This window comes from Pieris brassicae, chromosome 1 (assembly GCF_905147105.1).
Source record: "Pieris brassicae chromosome 1, ilPieBrab1.1, whole genome shotgun sequence".
NCBI classification, from domain to species: domain Eukaryota; kingdom Metazoa; phylum Arthropoda; class Insecta; order Lepidoptera; family Pieridae; genus Pieris; species Pieris brassicae.
Genome location: NC_059665.1, coordinates 11,711,360 through 11,735,604, shown reverse-complemented (window position 1 = coordinate 11,735,604; position 24,245 = coordinate 11,711,360). Strand labels below are relative to the sequence as shown.

Genomic DNA, 24,245 nt, shown 5'->3' with positions numbered 1-24,245 from the left:
CATGTATAATAAATTTAATATAAGTACTTAAAATAAATCACTTATATAAATTTCATTCTATTTGCCTTAAATACATACAGAAGTTGTAAGTGATACTGTAAAATGTTGACTTTGTCACAAATTTTTTCAAATGATTTAGAAAATAACCTTTAGCGTATGAAACATACGTAATAACACTGAGTTACAGTGTAAGAAAAAATAATACATTTTAAGCGTTTGTCTAACTAATAAAAGTAGATTACCGAATTTAGTGGAAAAAAAGCTGACAACATTGGTTGTAGAAATCACGCATCTGTGGTTTATTCTTATTCCGCTTTGTTTTGCGGAGCTGAAAGGACGATTTATAGCTATTCGTTACTTTTTGTTTCTCAATGTTTTTTTTTTTGTTTATGAATGTTTTGTGAGTGGACAAATATAAATTAATCCATTAAAAGTGTTTTTTATGAAACTTAATTTGTGTACGTGAGATTAAAAACTGGAAAGGTTTGACTAATAGTTCAAACGTTTCGATGTCAATAAACTTGTCGTTGATATTTTATGGGAAAGGTGTGCCGCGTCGCTAAATACCTGTTTGCGGCAGGGTGCACGAGTTCGGGAGGCGGTTGGCGCTTAGCTGCCATGTTATAGATGCGAGGTGAGTGGAATTAGGCACGTTCGGGCAAGGCAAGGGTTTGCGCGGGACGGGACGTCGTGCATTCACCTCTGACCCGCGCCACTCAAGGTCGGTGCGCCGCCTGAAGGTCGCTGATCACGTGACGCAGGGGGTGCCTCACCCTTACTTGTCAGTCGCGTCCTTCGTAAACACTCACATACACAAGTGTCCTTTTATTTCAATTTCTTTTTGATTTTACTTAAATTTATTATTTTTCATATAAGGATAAAAATATAGGAATGTAAAAGTGTAGTTGTAGTAATATTTTTTTGCATTATTAAAAAGCTTCAATCCAAATTAACTTTATTATTAAATTATAAATTATACGATGACTAAAAGAAATTTATCATTACGACGTTGTAATGATTTCAGTTATTTTCTATTTTAAAGGTGCACCGCACCGTTCACAAATGTTTCTTGCTAGATTTCTTTTATAAACCTCACTATTTAGGTAATACTTTAGAATACAAAGCTCAACCCAAGCCTTTAAAAACTACATAGTATTAAAAGTGTACCTGTGCTTGAGTCACCTGGAACAAGTATTGGGCCTCACAAATTCAACAGACATGTTCTCAACAAAAACTTGCATATCAAGGTCTTTTAATGTAATACTAATTATACGTATAATTTTGTTTCGTCGAATATGAATATTTATGATATTCGGTTTAGTATTATCATGCACTTATTTTAAAGTCTCGAGCCTTAGTCAAATTTATTTATTAAATATGTATTGAAGGCCATTAAAATGTTTTAAGTAATTAGTAAATCGAATCGTCACTTTAAATGTACATTACATTAAATAAATCTATTTTTAGTTCTATAATGCTAGTGAGTATTTAAGTTTTCAGTTAAGACAATTCCATCATGAGACATTTTTAAAGATTTCTTATGAAGCGTGTATGACTCAAGTGTGCCAGATTGAAAACGATCTTCAAATAAGATTACTCAAAATATACAACTATGAATTATTCAATTTAGATACGCTTAATAGACTGTATAAAAGTATAGTTATTACAACGCTTTATCACGGACATACATATAGATTTTAGATACACAGATTGAAACGTCATATTTATCTCCCATTTTTGTGATTTAGGTGGTCCTGCGACACTAGACACACCTTCGTTCAATATGTTAATTGCTTAACCGAGGTAACCAACGCGTGGGCAGTACTAGTATTGCAAAAACAATACATATATTATATTATATGCTTAATAACGGTTTTCATTCAGCCACTTCGCTATTGCATGCATAATATATTATGCAAACGATATTGCATTTTGTAGCGTTAAATACTTTCAAAGCTTACAAAGTTTTTATCCAATGTTTTGATATAATTCAAGATATTTTTTATGTTGCATTTTATTCTTTTCTTTAGTATCTTTAAGTCTTTGGAATGGCAATGGCACATGGAACGTCTAAAATACGTAATTTCGTCATAGTTACTGTTAAATTTGAGTAAAATTCGCGAACTGTAAGCAAGAATCATTATCAGAACATGCATCAGCCATTCTCCGTCGGTTTAATTGCAAAATGAATTTCGAAATAGGATCTGGGCTCATTGTTTGGCTTACGCCGGATGAGATTGATTAGCCGTTAAACAACTGTAATAATTAGATTTAATTTTACACCTAGGTAACGGTTTGCCTTGAAAATTTCGTTAAGTATATGTTACAAAAGTTATCATCTTTTTGATCTCTCTCCATGTTTTAATAAAACGTTAATTAATTTAAAAAAAAAGAAGGCAATGAAGTTTAGATATTACTACATAGGGTAATGTGCTATAAATTATAAAAAATACTAACCATTTTAAAGAGCACACACAAGTACGAAATAAAAATTGTAACGGCTTCGAATCCAAACCGAAATAGACTTGTTTTGACAGTCTCTGGGCATTTCGTAGCTATGCCATGCGGATGTCAACAACCGCTGCTATAAATTACTAATTAATTATACAATAGTCGGTCGCCGATTAATACAATTTAAACCCCTTTGTAGCAAATTGCCATTTCATTAACGAGTCCATGTGTTGTAATAACGCGAAGGTAAATTTCAACAGCCTTGCAAAATCATCGTATGCGCTTATGTGCATGAGTGTACTCTCACTGCTTTCACGTAAGCCTGTGTGAGTGTATTTGAGTGTGTGCGTCTCGGCCGGTGACCTTGCTATCAGGCGGAAGCGCGCGGCCGTGTGAGTCAGCGCGCGTCTGCCGCTTGGTACCTATGAAGTCTATAGAGTATAGACAATAGAGCATAGATATGAACCTTCTTATTGTGAATTCTCGTGCTTGTTCCATTTTCAAAATATGTTCTATCTACTATTATATACAAAGGGGACTTAAACGGCGATGCCGTTATGAAGTTAAACATTATATTTTCTAAAATTAATCCAAGTTTATTGAGAAGTTGCCGCAAATAGGTGTTGCCTAATTATTCTGTGTACCTAGAAACCATAAACAACTTAACACAAGGAAAATAAAGTAGTAAGTGAAATATTTTAGGTTATGATTTTCGTACGTTATAAGCCAAAGGATTTCGATTGCTTGGTACCTTGGTGCGGCTAACTTTTTACATTTGGCCTTCGTTGGCAGGAAACATGACGTGTTATGGAAATGAAGCTATGTGCCAAATTGCCATGTATTTAAAGCGTAGATAATAAATTAGGCATCTAGACGATCTTTGTTATAACGAGGAAGTTTAATCGTGTTTGAAATAAAAAGGAAGGGGATATGTATAGTTTCCTAAAAAATTAAAAAAATAAGCTGTAGAAAGTTAAATAACTTTAAAATCTATCATATCCAAACAATTAAAGTACAGATTTATGGATGTGTGAGAGCAGTCTGGCACGAGGAGCTACTTTTTTATGCTGCAAGGCAGGAGGCTCACCTGATGCACACTGCCAGAAGGCTCGCAAGCGCGCCTTCTGACTTTTAAGAATTGGTATCGCTCTTTTCTTGAAGGACCCGAAGTCCAGTTGGTTTGGAAATACTTCAGTGGGCAGCTGATTCCATATAATGGTGGTGCGCGGCAGTCATTGCCTTAAGAAACGCTCAGGTGTAGAACGACGGATGGTATTTTGTATTCTGCCTTGATGTCCGATGATGAAACTAAGCTGCAGATATTAGTCTGAGTAAATCCGAGTAAGTCCTCTGAACTCTCTCCATGGTAAATGCGGTAGAAGATCTCACATCTCTACGCAACGTCAAGGGATCAAGCCGCTCGGAACGTGACTGGTCGTCGACCATTCGAATCGCTCTTCGTTGAATACGGTCAAGCGGAAAGAGCTGGTAATAATGAGCACCCGCCCAGAGGTGAGAACAGTACTCCATGTGGGGCCGAATTTGCGCTTTATAGAGTTGCAAGCGGTGGTCCGAGGTGAAGTCTCGCCTTGCTGAGCACACCAAGCTTCTTAGAGGTTAACTTAGCATTTCCTTGCAAATGACCAGGATTTTGATCTGAACGTAATTCGATATGTCAACGCCCAGTATCCCGATGCTAGCTCAGGCTTAAAGGAGAGTGCCATCGCAGAGAGGAGTAGCAACAAAGTGTGATTTTTTCTTCTTAACAGACATCAATAAATCAAGCTATCTTCAAGCTTTATTAAGCTACTATGCCTTATTTACTATTATTGGTTTAAGTTTTCAATTATGGATGACTAGCTTACTGTATTCGTTGCCGTATACAATATATCATATTAACAGCCAAACAAAAACTACGACAAAAAAACAACTATATAGATATTATAAATGCTGATTTTCTTGTTTAAATTTAAAAATCAAATGCAGAAAGCCATAACCGCCTACTCATTGACTGAACTAACACATCATGGTACAAAATCAAAGATAGGCTCAGGGGGAAGGCTGCCGTACTGCGGCGTCTCACACCTTTCCCCGACTTTATAGTTGCCTGACATTTGTGCAGTGGATCTCGGGTGACCCTAGCGGTTGTCTGTGACACAATTCTGTAGCACGGATACGATCTGTAATGCCTTGAACCGTTATGCGATATATTATGTTAATGTTGCACTAATAAGCCCGTATTTTAAATGGGTTAGTCAGAAATTATTGCTAAAATACTACATTATTTTGTACAAAAGCAATTGAAAAAGTTTATAAAAGAAAATTTTGTGTGTAGAATTGTATTTTTATTGATTCAATATTATATTGGGTGTTTTCTTAATAATTCAAGTGAAAAATTATCCATATTTTTATACTCATTTCATTTGTTATATTCAACCACTGCGTTAATAATGAAATCTAACTCTCATAGCAATCCTTTTTAAATTAAAAATTATAAAACAAAGGAAAGTACTAAAGATTCGGCAACTGGTACGATCATTCGACTTCTACGAAACCATTAACTCGTGACTCAGAAACTGGTCTCGATGGCGAAATGGCGCCGAAACCAACATTTAGGGAAAAATATTTAAAAATTACTAAATATTAGACATCCTATGCCAAATCGAGTTCTTTAAAGTAATGAAAACACAGCCCATCGACTTGAGGTTAAATAATAACAATTATTGGTATTTTTAAGAGAAAGGAATGTAATAACAATGGTAGACAATATATGTATCTGCAAGATAAGAAAACACGTCATGACGCAATGAGAGGACTAGTTAAAATTGTAACTTGTCTTATTCCCTGCTTCGTTGGAAATACTAAACCTACTCGACGATTTAAATTAGTTGAAGAAGTCCATATTAATTATAAATAAAGTTAGTTTAATCTAGTTCATTGCCACCATAGCTTTATCCAATTAACCCTGTCTGGATTCGAATGAATTTGCGATTCTTTGGCGTGACTCATTCGAGAATGTTGCTTTAATAATCACACTTTCAGTAACATTTAGTCAATAAAGCAGTTTATTTTTTATTTATTATATTCTATGGAAGAACTTCCTTACTTACAAAAATGTATTTTAAACGTAGTAATGTTCATTGTATTGTTAAGTGAAATCTGTATTAGTTTAGATTTCATAAAAAGGCATGTAACACTCGTGTGTTAGTTGTTTATTTATTAATCAAAGTTCACCTCATTATACACAATGCTAGTCGTCTCTATCTAAAGTATGTACAAGATATCTTTTTACATGACAATTATTAAACATAAATGTTAAAAAACATTTTAGATTTGCTTATTGTTATACAAAAAAGTACTAATTAAACAGCGGATTAGGTATCAGAAAGGATAGTCTTAACAAGCTACTACCAAACAAAGCTCTGGATAAGTAGTGTTTATTCCGTTATATTCCTGAAGGTTTCGAACGAGAGGTACCTAACTCCTAGGTTACTTTTTTCAGACAGAATGTGTAAAATTCTTTAGATTTTGATTTGAATGAATAAGGAACGACTCTTTCAGAACATTATGTATTTGATCATTTAACAATTTGTTTAGTTACACCGGCTTGTTAGACATCTTAAGACAGACATTGTATAATTATTTATTGTTGCGACCACCTCCCTCCGAAGAACAGGAAATTAATAAAAATTAAAAAAAAGGCGCTCAACGTCACAATAATTAAAATTATGCACTTTCAACGTAAGATCATCAAAACAAGACGAACTGAACATGGCATAAAGAAAAATCGGTAAAAAAAAAAGAAAAAGAAATATGGAGGCGGCTTTTACCCTAAACGGGGCCATACAATAGGAGACTGCTTCAAAATACTCGTATTAAAAATTGTTAAATAACCAATTTTAGTATGGATTCATTAATAAGCTAAAAAGTAATATTGAAATTGGTAGCTTTCACAACACGCACAAAAAGCCGAGGGCTAAATATGTTACGGCTTTAAGTACTCGATAATTAGGGAAACAATACGTTTCGCAACACGGAAACTCATGTAAAACTGGTACAAGAAAGCTCAGTGGTGGGGATTCAGTAAATGGGTCGATACAACCGCATTCCACACCACGTTGACACTTCAAGGCGAGTTAGCTTTGTGAAGCTTGTATTTACTCATATTATTATTATTAATATATAAATAACAATCATATCTCCCAGCAGTCCCCTGCAACACTATCTTCGGATGCCGAGTTCAAGATTTCATGTTCACTCAAGGATTCGGCGAAGGTTTATAACAACAATATATATTTTTTTACGATTTTTATTTATAACATATATGTCACTTACATAAAAAGGAAAATATATCACGCCGCAGTCGTAGGCTGTTATTGCTGTTGAGTCCATGTACCAAAAAGCTTCGTATTCGATACGAGTCTGCTACTATTTCTATATCCGTATCAGGATACAAGAAATTAAAGACTCGCTCCGAAATAGGTAATATTTTTGCCACCGTATTCGGTTCTGATTTTAGGTATTGTTAGGCTTGAAGTTAAATTTTATTGAATTAAATTTAATGCTCGTGTGTATATTTGGTTATGTTTTTTTTGTGTCAATGTATAGTTTGTTAGTGGAAGTGAGAGAAGGATATAAAAAGCGGATTTTAGTTAATTTATTTTGTAGAAACTGATTTAAGATTTATAAACATTAGTTTGCCTACTTATGTTAATCGTACACAATTTCAGCTTTATCAAACATAAAATTCTTTAAAAAATATACGAAATGATCAATATTTATTAATAAAATCAGTAATAGACCTCCATACGACCTCTATAACGTGTAGATAGAAAGAACATGTGTTGCGTTCTCATATTATTGCGTACAAACTAAGTCTACATATTGACAGTACCTATGAGACTAAAATAAAAATAAATCAGTCGCGCTGCAACTTTTTCCGGTCTGGGCCTCAGATTTTTGTATCTGTTTCATGAAGACTTGTTAATTGGCAAATAGGTGATCAGCCTCTCCTGCCTGACACATGCCGTCGACTTTTTGAGTCTAAGGCAAGCCGGTTTCCTCACGATCTTTTTCTTCACCGTTCGAGCGAAGAAAGCGCACATAGAAAGTCCATTGGTGCACAGCAGGGGCTCGAACCTACGACCTCAGGGAAGTGAGTCGCACGCTGACCCCACTAGGCCAACACTGCTCATGAAACTAAAATACAGATGCTAAATAGCCTAAGAATTTCCTTTCGCCGCTTTTGGCATGCAAGGCTAAGTGTGATTCATTGACAAATATTAAATTAAATACCCATATCTCGAAACGGACACAATCGAAACGACATTCCTTCAGCGAACTTATTAATTTCGTTGAAATGGGGATTAAATAATTGAAATGTCGCGGCAATTTTTATTGATCTTTTCGTAATTAAAATGACGTTTAATCGGCAACGGCACGCGCCCAAGATAGCCTTTGCATGTAGAATCAAGTTCTACTAATTAATAAATAACGATATTATAACGGAATTATAGCCATTTTTAATATTAGAATTACACACAGCATTTATAATTATTGTTAATCTAGTAAGAGGGACTTGGACACTTTTTATCTCCCAATAGCGATAGCGGTTATTCGACTCGAATATTCAAAAGAATTAAGTCCAAATTGGCATGGTATTGATGTCCATGCTAAAGCTCCGACCTTACCGAGTACTACCCGCCCCGAACACACTCGGCCACGCCAGTACCAATGATTTTAGTTGTGTAAAGAACGCAGACATACACGCAGAATCGATTTCAGGAGGTCAACCGAACGTTGTGTAAGAACGAAGTAATAATGTTTATTGCGCTCAACCCAAGGTGTACAACATTTACTTGAACTCGTATTAGTTTTCGTTGTTCAGACCTAAATTACATCAAGAAATACGCTGGATCCGTTTGATCAGTCTGTTTTCACATTTCGGTGTTCGGTCCTTAATTAACATTTGTTGTAACCTAGTGAAGAAGAACATCGCAAGAAACAGAGGTCAGATCATAAATTAAAATAATTCTGGTTCAGGAGGGTGAACGTCTACTAGTGTATAAAGAAAAAAATTGGTTGCGCTACAACCTTTAGGTCCGGGCCTCAAATTTCTGTATCAGTTTCATGAGCATTTGTCTTGTAGGCAAGTAGGTGATCAGCCTCCTGTGTCTGACACACTCACTTTATAGGTCTTAGGCGAACCGGTTTCCTCACGATGTTTTCCTTAACCGAAAGAAAGTCCATTGATGCACAAATATCGAATCTACGACATCAGGGATGGGAGTCGCACGCTGTAGCCACTAGACCAACTCGGCTCCTCTCGTTTATAAAGAAACCCTTACGTAAATCATTATTTCTGGTCCTGTTAACATTTGCCCCATACTGAGTTCACACATTGTGACACACGTTCTCTTTCCGCGGAAAATCCCTTCTATTACCTTGGGCGAGCTGCCGTTCTCCACTAAAATTCATAAAAAACAACAGCTTAACTGAAAGCTACCGGTCTGGGTGCAACCAGTGCGCTGACGGATTATGACATCGATAAACTACTGTAAAACACGGTTTTGGCTGTAGATTTTGCGATTCTTAATTCTGACCCAACCCATGTGGCTGGGATCGGTGCCCATGGGCTTTATATGAGGACAATTATCACTTGCTCTTTGTCACATCCAATAAATCTGTGTTTGCCCGATCCTCGTCTACCACGAGGGTTACGGGCCAGCTGCCTCGAGCGTTCTCCGCGCATGAGACAGGGATACTAAGTGAGCCTTCTTTGTCCTTCACGACATAGCCTTAAGTGGCAACGCACAGTTACTCACGACCTCAGACGCTAAACAAATAAATGTCACAGTAAATGTTCTACGTTTATTATTATGTTATTTGCAAATATAAGTTTGTACAGCTGCTGTCTGGCTTTATTTGGGAAAATAACGAATAAGTTTTGACGTGTACTGTAATATATCCAGGATATGGCGAATCATAGTGTATAGCTAAATAAATATGGTTATAGTTGAAGCAAGTTAATTCCTAGTATCAGAATATACAACTCTTCTAATTCAATCTATGCGTGGGTGAGGGTGCAATGTACTAGAACGACCTCTAATCACGGTCAAGGACACGAGAAGTTTTCTAAACGCTAATGACATGGAGCTATGACGAGCTTGAGTCAATGATCTTCTTTTTTCCTGTTTATTAAGACATAGCATTGAAAATAGGCCTTGGATAACATTAATTCCGTATTTAGACCGACCTTAGACATTGTAACTCATGAAGGAACTTTGTTTGATTTTCTTGGTTCTTACTTCATATTCATCCAGTGTCTTTGACCTGGAGCATGCATTAGAACGCCTGTTACTCAGTTTCTAGTTTAAATAAAATACAAAGCATTTATTTATTTAATAAAAAAAATAATCCTTAGGGTCACCTCGACCCTAAACTAAAATTAATAAAATTTACACACGAAACAAAAAGTCATAAAAAAATTAACTAACTATAACTAATAGAAATTTGTCAGTTCACTCAATGGACAATGAAAAAGGTCCGTTAACCATATTTATACATCGAATCAGAAATTTGGCCCTAGCTGTCGTCATATGCTCATACCCATTCTGATGCACCCATCAGGTCTATGGACCCATCGTTAAAGCTGAGGCACTGTAGTACTGTCGTAATTACTGTCCTGAGCATAAGTTTTTCCTTGAACATTTGTATCGATGTTTTATCTAATTCAACCTGTAGAAACACTATCACTGTTCGTTGTGCATGGTTCGATACACGTCATAGATAATGCTATGACCGCAAGAGAATAATCGGTCGTCGTCGTGTCTCCTCACTGAGTAATAAACTTCACAAAATTAATTGGATATAAGAAGTTTTCTTAAAGGCCTTTGCATATACTAGATTTGCCAGCGAACAAGAACGATTTTCTGGCGATTCAAAGCAAGGCCAACTTTAGGAAAAGAAAAATATTACTTATATAAATAATGTCATTACATTCAGTCATTACCTGCCTAGGCGCCGCTTTTGGTTTTGATTCTTTCTCAAATATTCAGTCAAATATAAATATTCAGAAATGTAATTTAATCTAAGAACACGTTTCATTGTTATCAATTTCTGAGTTATTTTTCGTGAGTCGCGTACGAGAGATAAGAACTTGAATATCATACAAATATTTTTAAATTATTCAAAGAAAATCTATTCGATTTGATGACGATATTGACTTTGCAAATATACACATGAAACAAAAAAATATATTTATCAATCAATTGTGAAACAAAGGACGTATCAGCATGACCGCTCGGCCTTGTCTAGGCCATGTGACGCCATCTCGATCCCACATTACTTGTAATACATTTTTAAATAGGATTGTTTCATTGTAATTCCATATATTCGTCGCGCACAGGTGAATGTCGAGGTACATAACTTTGGATTTGTCTTAAAGCGTATATTTTTTTCTTTCCGTTTTCATTTAAAACTGGATAGCATTAGTATGAAGCAATTCGCGTAAACGCAGAGATTTCCTAATGGCTCGTGCACTGAGCGGTGCATTGTGTAATTGACAATTGCCCGGTTTCCATGGCAACGAATGTGATTGGACATTGGCCATTAATTGAGCCTTCAGACGGTATACTTATACTGAATGTGCATAAAGCGTTGTCCAGCTCTCTCTTAAGTATAATTTAACTATACAGATTGTTAAATTGTCAAATACAGAACATTAGCTCGGTCGTCCCTAATAAGGGACATTTGTTCATACAAATTAGCAGAATTGTCCAAAAATCCGTGTGTGAAAAAACAAACCTAGGAGTTCAGGCACCTCTCATTCCAATTCTTTGCCAATATAACGGAATAAAAACTAAAAAAAATTTTAACATTTATGTTTACCATAATTGTCATATATTTGAGACAAGATAGCGTCTAACATATACTGTAGATTATATATGATGTGGTAAACTTTAATCATAATTTAGTAAAAAAATGCAGGTTATTCAAAGAAAGTGATCATCTGTTTTACCATAACTTTGTGGACGAAGTCATTGGCTTCGACTAGTTGAAATATGTATTTCGTTAAATATACAAATCGTTGAGGGAATGGTTTTATTGGGAGCGGCGGAGCAGTCTACGAAAGGCGAAATGACCGACCGCTAACCGGCTTCGTGAAGGCCGTTCCCCCCCACTCCGCTAGGGCTTGTTCATGTCGATAGCTCTATCTTATTCATTTTCATAATTATCAAAATTAATGTGACACGTGTAATGAAAATATTTCACGGCATTGTTGATTAGAAATTTAGTAATTTGAAAATAATATTGTAATATGATTTGCTGCATTGTGGTCGCTGTTTTAATGTTATTTTGCATGATCAGGTCGCTTCTGTAAAACAATTACATAAATAAACGTACCTTAATTTTTACAAAACATGTAAATACCGTTTCAATATATGCGGCCAGTGTGTGATTATTCAATAATATGTTTGACTCCACGCTAAGTACACATAATGCCAATGACACGGAGGTCGTGCGTCTATCGATAAATGAGCGCTATCGCACAACACTGGGTATGCCGGCAAGGCCGCGCGACGCGAACGCTACGCGTGTCGTGTGTACACAAACACCGTTTTCGAACAGCTTTATTCCAATTTTGAATTTGAATCCACGCGGTGTTTCCGTTTTTTTACTTTTTTATTAATATTCGAATATTTTTTTAAATTCTTTAATTGAATGAGGTTTTATATTTTGAATTTTTCTTAAGTTGCATTATTGAATCGTATTATTTATATATTATGTCGTTTGCAGCTAAAAAAATGACGATTTGGCCGATACCAGTACCACACGTATCGCTTTTTTCCGCATGGAAATGTACTGTCTTCCACTGGGCCACGATAAGACTGAACGATGCCTTCACACCTAACGGGAGATGATCAATTAAATATTTTTCTACGTATTTATGGACTTAAGTGAGGTGCTTTAGTGTTGTGAATTTTGTAATGTTGAAACAATGAACGCGATGACTAGTGAAGGAGAAGCAGTGAAAGTGGAAGGCGGACATATTTCTGTGACCACTATCAGTATGCCGGGACCAGATACGACGAGCGGTAAGTGAACTTTAATTATAAATAAAAAAGGTGATAATTAAGATTGAAGAACTTGATGGAAATATTTTTTTGTTTACTATTTTTAAATTACGCGCTAAAACAGCGTAAAATTAAAAAATATGCTTCTAATGACATTACAGCTTTTTAATCTGATTGATTGATCCATTCTTAATTTATTTTAAGTACAATATGCGTAAATACGGGCGACTAGCGCCATCTATAAATTAACATAGAATTTACGTTGTTGCAATAATGTTAAAATATTTTCATAGTTTTTAGTCTATAAATTTGGAATTGCAAAAGAAATTAAAATATAGATAAAAGCTTATGATCGTTGATCACAAAACCCCTTTATGAGAGCCCTGTTCTATCAGAATGTATACGTTTGTTGGTATATCTATTATTCTTATGAGAGATTAACATTTCAGGCCAGTTCTCATACAGTTCGAGCGGTGTGCGCATCAGCGTCTCTTCAATGCCTCATGATGAAGACTCGACCGATGCCGAGATCTCTAAAATTGACTTTACACAACGTCAGTACGAGGTAAGGTCTCTTAACAAACTATTTTATACTTAGTTCGCGTGTCCATATTTGGCAAAGGCCCACTAACTCCATTTCCTCTGTCTTTCGACAAATAAAATAGTGGATTGATAAATGACTTTCAGGTGAACATGAGAAATAAAAAGAAGCGATCCTCTATGAGTGGCGAGGAACAGGAGAGGCCGATGTCGTGGGAGGGGGAGCTGTCCGACCACGAGATGGTGATAGACACGGGCGTAAACAACGGTATTTATTAATTCTTTTTTAGTATTTTTGTTGTTTATTAACACAGTTTTTTGTGTCTACTTCATTCCGCTAGTCGTGTCCGTATGAGGGACTGCACCGCTTTTGAATTTGTTTGTTTGTATGATATCTTATCATGATTATATCTTATTGATATTAACAGATTGTTATTATTTAAACAGATGAAAACAGCAATTCCATCGACCTGCAGTCGTCTCGGGACTCGTTAGACACGCTTCGCAACGTCACAATAAAGTCTGAGAACGTTAAGACAGAGCCGTTTCAGAGCCTCGATGACGAGAGAGTTCTGGACTTGAAGTATGCCCCTCTGCAGCCTCATCAGAGGAGTCTCAGTATGAATCGAGTAAGCGCCATTTTAATCCGAGCCTTAGATATATTTAGTTTAAGTTTTTGACGACAGGTGATTTCAGGTCAATTATTGAGGACACCAAATCGTTTTATAAATAAATTTTAAGTTGATTTTTCTAATTTATAATTTATTGTGAAACCAGAGTTTTTATCGAACATAAAACAATATATCAAAAGTATCGTTGTTTACTAGTGTTTACTAATCGGAATTTATGTAAAACATTTTTTTCCGAAGACACTCTTGTGTTAATTACAAGTTATAAAATATAAAATAATATAAAAACAAATGATTAGTTGCCCCATCCAAAAGGCAGTTTCATATGGAGAAGAATGGGATAATACTTACTCTTTTACAATATTTTGTATACATTGATTTGATAATTATATGTGAAAACCATGTACCTAGAACAAAAAGAACTACTGACTATAGCAATATAGGCCCAAGTTGCAATATTAGCGCTATGGATATTGAGAGAAATCCGTAGAAATTGCATACCAAAACGTCAGTTACGGCGCTAAAAAGCGTACGAATTTTGTAAAGTATTTTTGGTTGCACGTATATAAACTTAAACCAAAGCAAACTCGAATTTGGTTTTACTAAATCGCGAGACCTTTATGATGGAACTTATCAGACTGGTTCAAAGAACTGGTTCCATGCATTACATTAATAACTTTCTACTCGAACTGCACCTAAGGCTTGCTAACGTTTCTTCGAGCCTTACGAACGACTAGCTAATATTATAGTAATAACAGAGGACACACTTACTTCCGAAGATCAAATTGTACTGAAAGGCAGTGGCGGATTTTACCGCCCTGGTCTCTACAGTTGTCATGTCCTAGATTATCTTTAGAATCCAACAATTTCATTGAAATTGCATATAATTTAGATTTTTGAGTACAAAATTATACACAAATTCGGTTCGCAGCCTTCCATCTGTAGTAGGACTGACACGTAAAGGTTGAGAGGAGAAGATGGAAGAGCCCAACCCCATCTTCAGAGCCAAATTCCAAATGTGCCGCCCTAAGCTCTAGCCAACTCAGCCTTCTGGTAATTCCGACACTGCTCAAAGGAAACTTTAGGTTTAAAGAAATTAAAAGAGAGAACGAGAGAGAGAGCTTAAAGATTTCTATATCGGAGAACTCGATTAGTTCTTTGCTTTTATTAGTAGATATATATACAAACAATACGACATGTTTATAATTATTGATTTTAAAATCCTAAATCCCTGGTGCTGTTATTTCAGATATCAGTACTGACGGACAACAGCCTCTCACTCGCTCGTCGCCCGTCTTCGCCCACGAGTAGCGCGAAATCCCTGGCCCTGTCCGACCATTACGAGCAGATGCCGATGCAGAACTCCATCACCGAAGTTCAGAACTTGACTATCAAAAAGGAGACGCAGCTGTCGGGTGAGAGATTATAACGATCGAGTAATAATAATTCTACGAAGACTTTGAACTAATTATATTTTACAATTTTTCAGAATTAAAATGCGAATCCCTCGGCATGGGAGCTCACGGGTCACCGCTCATGGGGAGGCTTCCGCGGGTACAGTCCAGCGCCAGTACCGATTCGGCGGTTCATTCCATGTACACGCACAGGTAACGTCGATGAGTCGATCGAGTCGCGTGTTATAATTTCGACTGCGCTAAAACCTGTTCCTCCCTCAGCGTCTACAGCAGCCCCTCGGCCAGTCCCCGCCCCTCGCGCCTCTACACGCCCTCTCTCTCGCGGAACAACAGCGACGCTTCGCACTCCTCCTGCTACTCCTACAGCTCGGAGTTCTCGCCCACGCATTCACCGGTGCAGGTCGATGTTAATAATAATTATCATACCTTAGCGGCATCGCGAAGATCGGTCACCCGTTAAAATATTTTCTTTCTCCAGAGTCGCCACCCTCACCTTCTATATCACGAAACGGCCGTGTACCCGGCGTCACCCGCCCACGACGACGACTCGGAGCAGACCGATGACAGACTTCATCATCATCAGGGAATCAGCAGGCAGCAGCTTATAAATAGGTATTAGATACTTTGGTTTAAAATGTTCAATGTAAGACGTGCTCCAACTTTCAATCAATTTTACAGCTCAAAACAGTACTTTGACAGTACCGAGTTTATATATTCTTGAAGCGATTATGACTGTAGAAAAGCACCCAAAATTGTTCAAAACATTCAAACAAACTTGCCTTTATGCCGAGGGATCCAACACGGCTGCGGGTGCCTGCATGTTGCACCACGATGCATACAAAAACTATTTAATTACCTTCCTAGAAGTAAAAGATCACAGCGTGTAATACTTTCAAGAGCAAAGTGCTTAATGAGAGCATTCAGACCATAAGTTTTGATTACAATTATGATTAATTTACTTTATTATTATGACATTTTCAAGCCTATTTCTATATTGCTGATTGTACGGTTTTTTCTACAATTAATCAATCTAGACCCACTTTGCAAACAAACGAGTTATTATTACTATCGAACACGAGACCTTCGACGATAGACGACAATAAACTCTATTTCTATCAGGCTAAGATCAAATGCCAAAAGAATGGTCATGAGTGGCCGAGTCCTTACACTGTAAGGGTAGTCGTGCATTTCTCTGTGCTACATTGCGAGATGTTTCTCCTCTCGTTCCAGCCCCTGCCCCATCTGCGGGGACAAGATCAGCGGGTTCCACTACGGCATATTCTCGTGCGAGTCCTGCAAGGGCTTCTTCAAGCGCACCGTGCAGAACCGCAAGAACTACATGTGCCTCCGAGGGGGCAACTGCCCCGTGACCGTGGCCACGAGGAAGAAGTGCCCGGCCTGCCGCTTCGACAAGTGCCTCGGATGTGGGATGAAGCTGGAAGGTGAGACTTATGCGTTCGCGATGAGTCTGATGAGGAGCCGGTGGATTAGATAAGTAATGCGATGTGTTACAGCGATCCGAGAAGACCGCACCCGAGGCGGACGTTCCACGTACCAGTGTTCGTACTCTTTGTCCGGCGCCTCGTCCACTGGCTCGTTGCTCTCTGCGCACGCGCCTACCACCATGCGACACGCCTCCAGCCTGAGCTCGGTGAGTTTCTGCTTTTTTCTATATCCAGGTGGAAGATATGTTTCTATTTTCCTTCCTATACCCAACCGCTCCTCGTCAAGTGCAATTGCACCGTAATAGATTATTTTAATTCCAGGTTTCAGGCCCAGGGTCGTACAGCAGTCGAGGTGAATCCAGCAACAGCCGACTCACGCCTGACATTCCGCCATTATTGCAAGTGAGTCCAGTGCATTTACTTGCCGATAGACCTCGGCGATTTAAAAGTGACTGACAGTGTAATGCCAGGTCCTCTCGTTCTAGGCTCTCGATTCGAGAACTGGCAGTTAAAATAAATTTAGACCTTTGTTTCCAATGTTCATACGCGTACATTACCTATATATATGTATATATATATATATAAGTATTTATATATGTTTAATTGGTAACGATTTGCACTTAACCGAAGATGTGACGTTAAAAGGAAATAATGGACGTGGAGCATCTCTGGCAATACAACGAGTCGGAGCTGAACAGACTCGGCAAGTCGACGGGCAGTCCTTCGGCGAACCCCCTGCTGGCCGCGAGCGGGATCACGGCGCAGAACTCCAGCGCCGATTTCCTCGCGGATCTGTGCAACATCGCCGACCACAGGTTGTACAAGATCGTCAAATGGTGCAAGAGTCTGCCGCTCTTCAAAAACATCTCGGTGAGTTCTTTCATCTGCGTTGGTCCGTAGACGAATAAGCGAATGAGTAATAGATCGATTGCGGACATCGTACGAAAACGTTGCCGGCTGTCAAAAATAATCCGCGTGTCATGTAAAAATAAGAAAGTAAAAAAGGCGCGAAACGCCACCTTTCTTTTGTCATTGTCTGTTTATATTTGTATAACTAAACGTCATTCTCAACGAGGTGCATTACGTACGCGAAAATAGTAATTTATCATTTTCGAAGCACAGTTTGCGTATTTATTGGTCCGTGTTCCTAGCGATAGATAATTCTAGACGGATCGGTCGAGAAAGGCAAAAAGCGAATCGCGATAAATAGATCGTTACTAGTTATGATTCTTTGCTTTTTAATTATCGATTTAGAAAATCAATCGTTCGCGAGCGTGTATCGTGTGGAAGAAGAGAAGATAAACAAGAACGTTATACATTTAAGTTTCTCTATTTGTCATTATATTATTTAAAGGTCAAAACAAAACCGTTAAAACAGTAAATTATTTTCCATGTTACCGTTATTGTATCTAAAGATGTTACGCAACACGTAAAGCGTAAAATTATTAATAAGATTTCATCAAACAATATTGTATGTCACCAGATCGACGACCAGATCTGCCTACTCATAAACAGCTGGTGCGAGCTGCTGGTGCTGTCGTGCTGCTACCGCGGCGTGAGCACTCCCGGCGAAGTGCGCGTCGGAGGCGGAAGGGGCATCACCCTGCAGCAGAGTGCCAAGTCAGTGAACGCGTAGTTGATATTCTTGTTCCTACTAATATATTTCTTAAGCTAACATCATCCCATCGGTTTGCCTCCCGGACTCCGGTCGTGTGTCGAGAAGTATGGAATAAAATCGACATCTCGATAATATATTGTATATTTAAATTAATGCAGTGTTGGACTTCAGCGTGCGACTCTCGTCCCTGAGGTCTTAGGTTCGAACCCCGGCTGTGCACCAATGGACTTTCTTTCTATGTGCGCATTTAACATTCGCTTGTACGGAAACATCGTGAGGAAACCGGCTTGCCTTAGACCCAAAAAAAAGTCGACGGCGTGCGTCAGGCACAGAAGGCTGATCACTTGCCTATTAGATTTACAAACGATCAAGAAACAGATACAGAAATATTAGGCCCGGACCTAAAAAGACGCTGCTTTCTCTAATATAACGATTTCTTTATATATTAAAAGTAATAATCGTTACAGATACGGTCTCACACCGTGTATAGAACGGATGCTGAGTTTCACGGACCATCTACGACGGCTTCGGGTGGACAGATACGAATATGTCGCTCTCAAGGTCATCGTTCTGCTCACTTCAGGTGAGACCAACTCTCGATTTTATGATCTTCAAATATCTTTCGCCCCAGTCCCAATTGTCAACTGTCAATAAACTAATGTCTTTATTAGTGTATCAATTGGCATTCAGACCCAACGTCGGTTCGTCTAATCTGTGAACATTTTGTGTCCCATGCGGGAGGAATACAAATCAATATTTTTATTTATTATTTTTGAAAAGTTCAATAATTTTATTCCATAATGCGTTTAACAATATTTTATAATGATTATTACTATTCAAATAGGTAAATATTTTTTTTAATCATTTTGGTACTTGTACTTACAAATGCGTGTGTTGGGACGAGAGAAAGGGCGTACTGGTTGACGAGGTCCATTGACAAGTGCGAACCTTCCAGATGCGCCCGAGTTGCGTGAAGCGGAGTGCGTGCGCGCATCGCAGGAGAAGGCGCTGGCCGCCCTCCAGGCCTACACGGCCACGCACTCGCCCGACACTCCCGCCAAGTTCGGGGAGCTCCTTCTGCGCATACCCGAGCTGCAGAGGACGTGTCAGGTATATAAAAAAATCTTAGCTTATGGCGGCGTTTTCCGTACTTTTCGTTTACAATAACTATTAAGAGATGTTCTTGAAGTCTGTTTCGTGTCTTCTCAGACCCAAATACTCGAATATAACTGATGTAAAAGAATACATCCCCAAGGACTGAGGTCGTTAACGAATTTGTTAAAAAGGGAAAAAGTAACTCACAAACATTATTTTTAATCTTTAAAATTGTTTACATAACATTCCATGCATCACCTAAACCCCGTATCTCGAGACAAATCAAGACAATTAATTATTATGTTGACACGTCACGTCGCTCGCATTACTGCGATTTCAGGTTTTATCTTATTTGATAAAATGCATTCAATTTTATGTACCTACGTTTTAATCTATGTGACAGCTACAAAAACAACTCACCACTATTCGTTTTTATAAAGTAATTATGAAATTTTTAAAAGAAACTATGAACAAGTGTCCATCGGAGGGTAAACCGCTTCGTTACGTAACGCGTTACGGCGCCATCTGTATAGCTTCCTTTTCTCTCACGCATACCTAGCGTAGCGGTAGGCAGGCGAGAATGAATCTCTCTCACTCTCACCCGCAGCGCTAGCCGTAATTCTTTATCTACAGTATATGTTAGAAGCAATCTTTAAAAAAATATATGGCTATTGTGGCGAACATAAATTTTACAAAAAATTAAAATTACGCTTAGAATAGTAAAAATCGTTAACTCTAAATGAATTAGACATTGATATGAACTGATAAGCACGTTTTCCTTTCTAGTTTTTCATGCAAGTCGGTAAGGAAATGCTGAACCCGACAAATAAGAAGGACGGCGAAGCCCCGAGCTTTAATCTCCTGATGGAGCTGCTCAGAGGTGATCATTGATCGGGACCACTCCAGAACATTCTATGGCAGCATCTAGAAGACTTATTCCTAGGAATTTTGCTCAAGTAAGAATAAGTAATGAATGCTTAAACGCGTAGAGCGAGAAGAACGTGTCGTTATTCTAGCCTTAATCATGAGACTGCAAAGCTTACTTCGGTGCCAATTTTTATGATTTATGCGTAAAATATCTTGAGAGGCATTAAATTTTGTTTTTTGTTATAGAAACCTGTTTTTAAATGTTTCACCTTCGATTAACAATTCTTTATGTATGTTAATAGAATACGGTTCTTTAATCTAAAACTGTCACAACGCTGATAGGTATTTTGTTTTATTATTATTTTATATCATTAAACATCGAAATCCATTTTGAATTAAACCAATAAAGAGTCAAATATACCGATAAAGTTCTGACAATTACGAGTGTTTTAAAAAATGTCTCTCGCTTTTGCTACAAACGGTTAGCAAACATTTTAGCATCTTCTAAATGTATATACGCACGCTCACCATCGAAAAAAGATGCATTTATTTTTATCTATGCTCTCGAGATAATACTCTACTATCTATAGTAACTATTTTGTATCTGTATTACGTTAAAGTACACTGCCAAACGCTTTTATACGAAATGAATAGTATTAAGGCGACGGGATCAAATATTTTGTAAGCTTCTGCTGATTTTTATCGCCGTACAGTTTGTATCACGATTATTATCCTGTAAAATACGGCTTGCAATATATGTATGTGTAATATATTTTATATAGTAGGCCTATGGCGCAAAGGAAATGTATGCTATAAATATACCCTGTAGCGTGTCTGAATTTAGATCCTTACTAGCCTTATTATGGCCTTTTATGAATAATCTGGTTGTATACTCCGCTTCTGATTAACTAAATTTACGATCTTGCCATTGCTCAGCTCTCTGGTGTCTTGTGTATTGAAAGGCTTATTTGATAATATGAAGTCACAATGACAAAGAATAGTTAAAATCTAATTTGGCAACTAAAGTGAGTGACAGCTCTTAGCTATAGTCTTTTATTGAAAATGGCGCCAAAACCGCTTTGTATTGCCATTGTTAATTACTTAAATGTTATTGTTAATAAGGTAGTGGTACGTTTCGAAGGTATGACCTTCGCTCTTTGTTGTATTATTTATAATATTATAGTTATATTTACATTGTTCTGCAACGATAATTCCATAAATATTCCACGACAGATTATAGTAAATTATTTTTAGATTATTATTATTTATCTGTGCAATAGATATTTATCTCTGGAACACGACTATAGATCGGGCGACATTAAGCAAGATGTTGATGTAATATATTTGACGTTTTGTTAAATGACATTGGATTTGTTTTGGTAATAACGCAAATAATATTTAACAATGGTCGATTAGTTTTATCTTATCGATATTGATAATCATAATTATGACGCAGCTGCGGCTGCAATGCTATAGAAAGCTGTAAAGTTTCGTAGTTTAATTGAAAATAATCAACCAGTGCACACTGCCAATTTAAATAAACGATGCTTGCTTTGAGCACAGCGTTCGTATCGATGCAATTTATTGTATATTTCTTGCACATATTACGCCTAAAGTAGTAGTAGTAATAATGTAGATTATTTTTGTAGCATGGACCCATAGATTATATCAGATTTTTATTCAGCAATACAGTTTTTTTTTATATTTATTTTAATATTGTTAATTCTGAATTAAATGTACGAAGTAGGCCGAGCAATGTTGTCTTTCATACGTTAGGATTGAAACCTTGCTTTCAACCGTATTCCAAACGGTGAATCGAGTCTAAATTTTATATTTTTTAACTAAACCACATCTTAAAATTCGAGTTGGAATGATTTAGTATAAGTTAAAGGCACAAGTACTTTTTATTTATGTAAATGAGCTCATTTAGGTTAAGTTTAAATCAATGTGCCACGACGATGTTATTTACTTTGAGATTGTTTTCGCATTGAAGCCAACAGATGTCCCTAATGTAAAGTGGAGACTTGGGACGACTTTCTGCAATTCATCACACGACGTCAGCAAAAATATATTTTTCTGAAGTTGGAATTGTATCACTTAGCCTGTGATTTTGTTTGACGGCTACGTAATTTAGTGTGAAACATTACCGCGTGTGTAGTATTTTTAGTATGCAAGAATTGCAGAATGGTTTTGCCCGTCTCTTTTGTAATTGTCATTGTAATATTGAACTGATATTCTAAGTAGCCGTATTTTTGAAAGTGTGAAAGAGATGACGTTGTGTGACAGAATCCGTATAATTTTTATATTAAAAATTAGAAGGAATGTGAGTCTGGTATAGCGTCCAATATTTTGTAATTACATTTGTTATATTCTAGAAGTATTATATTGATATTCTGTATTTTCTAGAGCTATGGAAATATTTTTATATATCAAAAAAATAATAAAGACATTTTTAAATTATGTAATGACTTTTATTCAATCTGCATTTCATGTATAATTAATCAGTCTATGCGTTTAGAAGTCTCATCGTCGGGGAGCTAGAAAGAGTGGGAATGTATTTCTCAAACCATTGCGAAAAGCATGCCCAGAAGGATTTAAGCTGTGATTTTGGTAAGAAAGGTCTCCTCGTCGACAACTGCTTATTGTACGGACGTGTACATCTGTTTTAAAGAATTCATGAAAAATAATAAAAAAACCTGCCTGTACTACCTGCGTTTCAGCCAGGTTTTAGAATTCTCCGCAGTACTGCTACTGCATTGCTTGATGTAGTGGATAACTTAAACTCAGCTTAAGACGAAGGCAACCCGTCCATTCTCGCTTTTATTGACTTCTCTTTTATTGTTTTTCGATACACTTTTAAGTGTATCGATGTTCCACTTCTCATTTCTAAGCTGGGTTTGGCCATATAACTACTTCGTGGTTTAGTAGTTTTCTCCTGCATCGATACCAGAGAGTGTGTTCTTTGAGAAGTGATGGGATCCGTGTATCATCGTCTCTGGGCCTTATTGACAGAGGAGTTCCTCAGGGGTCTCTTTTGGGACCCCTCTTATTTATCCTATATTCGGCAGACATAACTTCATGCATACAAAATTGTCTCTATCATTTATAACGATTACCGATGGCTTGCAAATATATATTCCTGTCGATAGGGTTTGTCAATGACTGCACCCGAAAAATAAATGAGGAATTTGAACGAATTTCTGTTTGGACCCATAGAAACTCTATCTCTTAAATTTTCTTCGCAGTTGCAGGAAACTAACGACGAACTTAAATTAATGCGGAAACAATTTAGTGATGAGATGATTTTATTTCATGGATTGAAAAAAGTGGCGTTAAGCTAAGCTAATATATTAAATTCTTGCGCTACAACCTTTTTAAGTCTGGGAATCAGATTTTTGGATCTGTTTCATGATCATTTGTCAATCTAATAGGAAAGTAGGTGATCAGCCTTTTGCCTGACACACGCTGTCGACTTCTGGCTCTTCCTTTACCATTTGCGCGAAAGTTAAATGCGCACATAGACAGAAAAATCCATTTGTGTATAGCCTGGGATCCAACCTACAAGCTCAGGGATGAGAGTCACACGTTGAAACCACTAGCCACTACACATAACACTACACTCATATGCTAGCACTTCATAAAATTATTTAAAATTGCATTACATTTACAAAAGTAATAAAATACTTATCTTAACTAGAATTTAGATAAATAATAATAATCAACTGTGAATACTATCTAGTTTCTTGTAAGACAAAATCCCTGTTTGATTTCCTGAGGATATCTCTGATTTGTGGAGATAATTATTATAATTAAAAACACACCGCTAAAGGGCGGTAGCTGATAGATACCATTTTTTATTATCTGTGATGTTCGCTTTACGATGTGCTTATCTGGGACAGACTTTTGGTTAAGTGCGTGTCAATGTTGTCAACTATTTTGATTTCAGGGTTCCGTAGTTAAACCGTGGTTGAAATCACAATGTAAACCAAGCTCGCAAGTACATTTCTAATGTTCCAATGAACTTTTAACTTTTCCTCATAAAATGAGTACCACTTAATGTATGGTACATTACATGAAGCTATAAGCTATACAAATGACGATGATTACAC

The 24,245-nt window shown here is 37.1% G+C and overlaps 1 protein-coding gene across 1 annotated transcript; it reads left to right on the top strand.

The window, feature by feature from the left end:
- The first annotated feature begins 329 nt into the window (after positions 1-329).
- LOC123709190 (nuclear hormone receptor FTZ-F1 beta) lies at positions 330-22,544 on the top strand. Its single transcript, XM_045660301.1, has 17 exons — positions 330-634; positions 12,250-12,548; positions 12,977-13,092; positions 13,215-13,335; positions 13,515-13,696; positions 14,946-15,111; positions 15,186-15,303; positions 15,373-15,511; positions 15,590-15,723; positions 16,342-16,553; positions 16,626-16,762; positions 16,878-16,958; positions 17,202-17,426; positions 18,040-18,176; positions 18,642-18,757; positions 19,130-19,284; positions 20,056-22,544. Exons 2-17 carry the CDS (start codon positions 12,452-12,454, stop codon positions 20,158-20,160), a joined length of 2,241 nt encoding a protein of 746 aa, XP_045516257.1. The 5' UTR covers positions 330-634; positions 12,250-12,451; the 3' UTR covers positions 20,161-22,544.
- Positions 22,545-24,245: the final 1,701 nt, after the last annotated feature.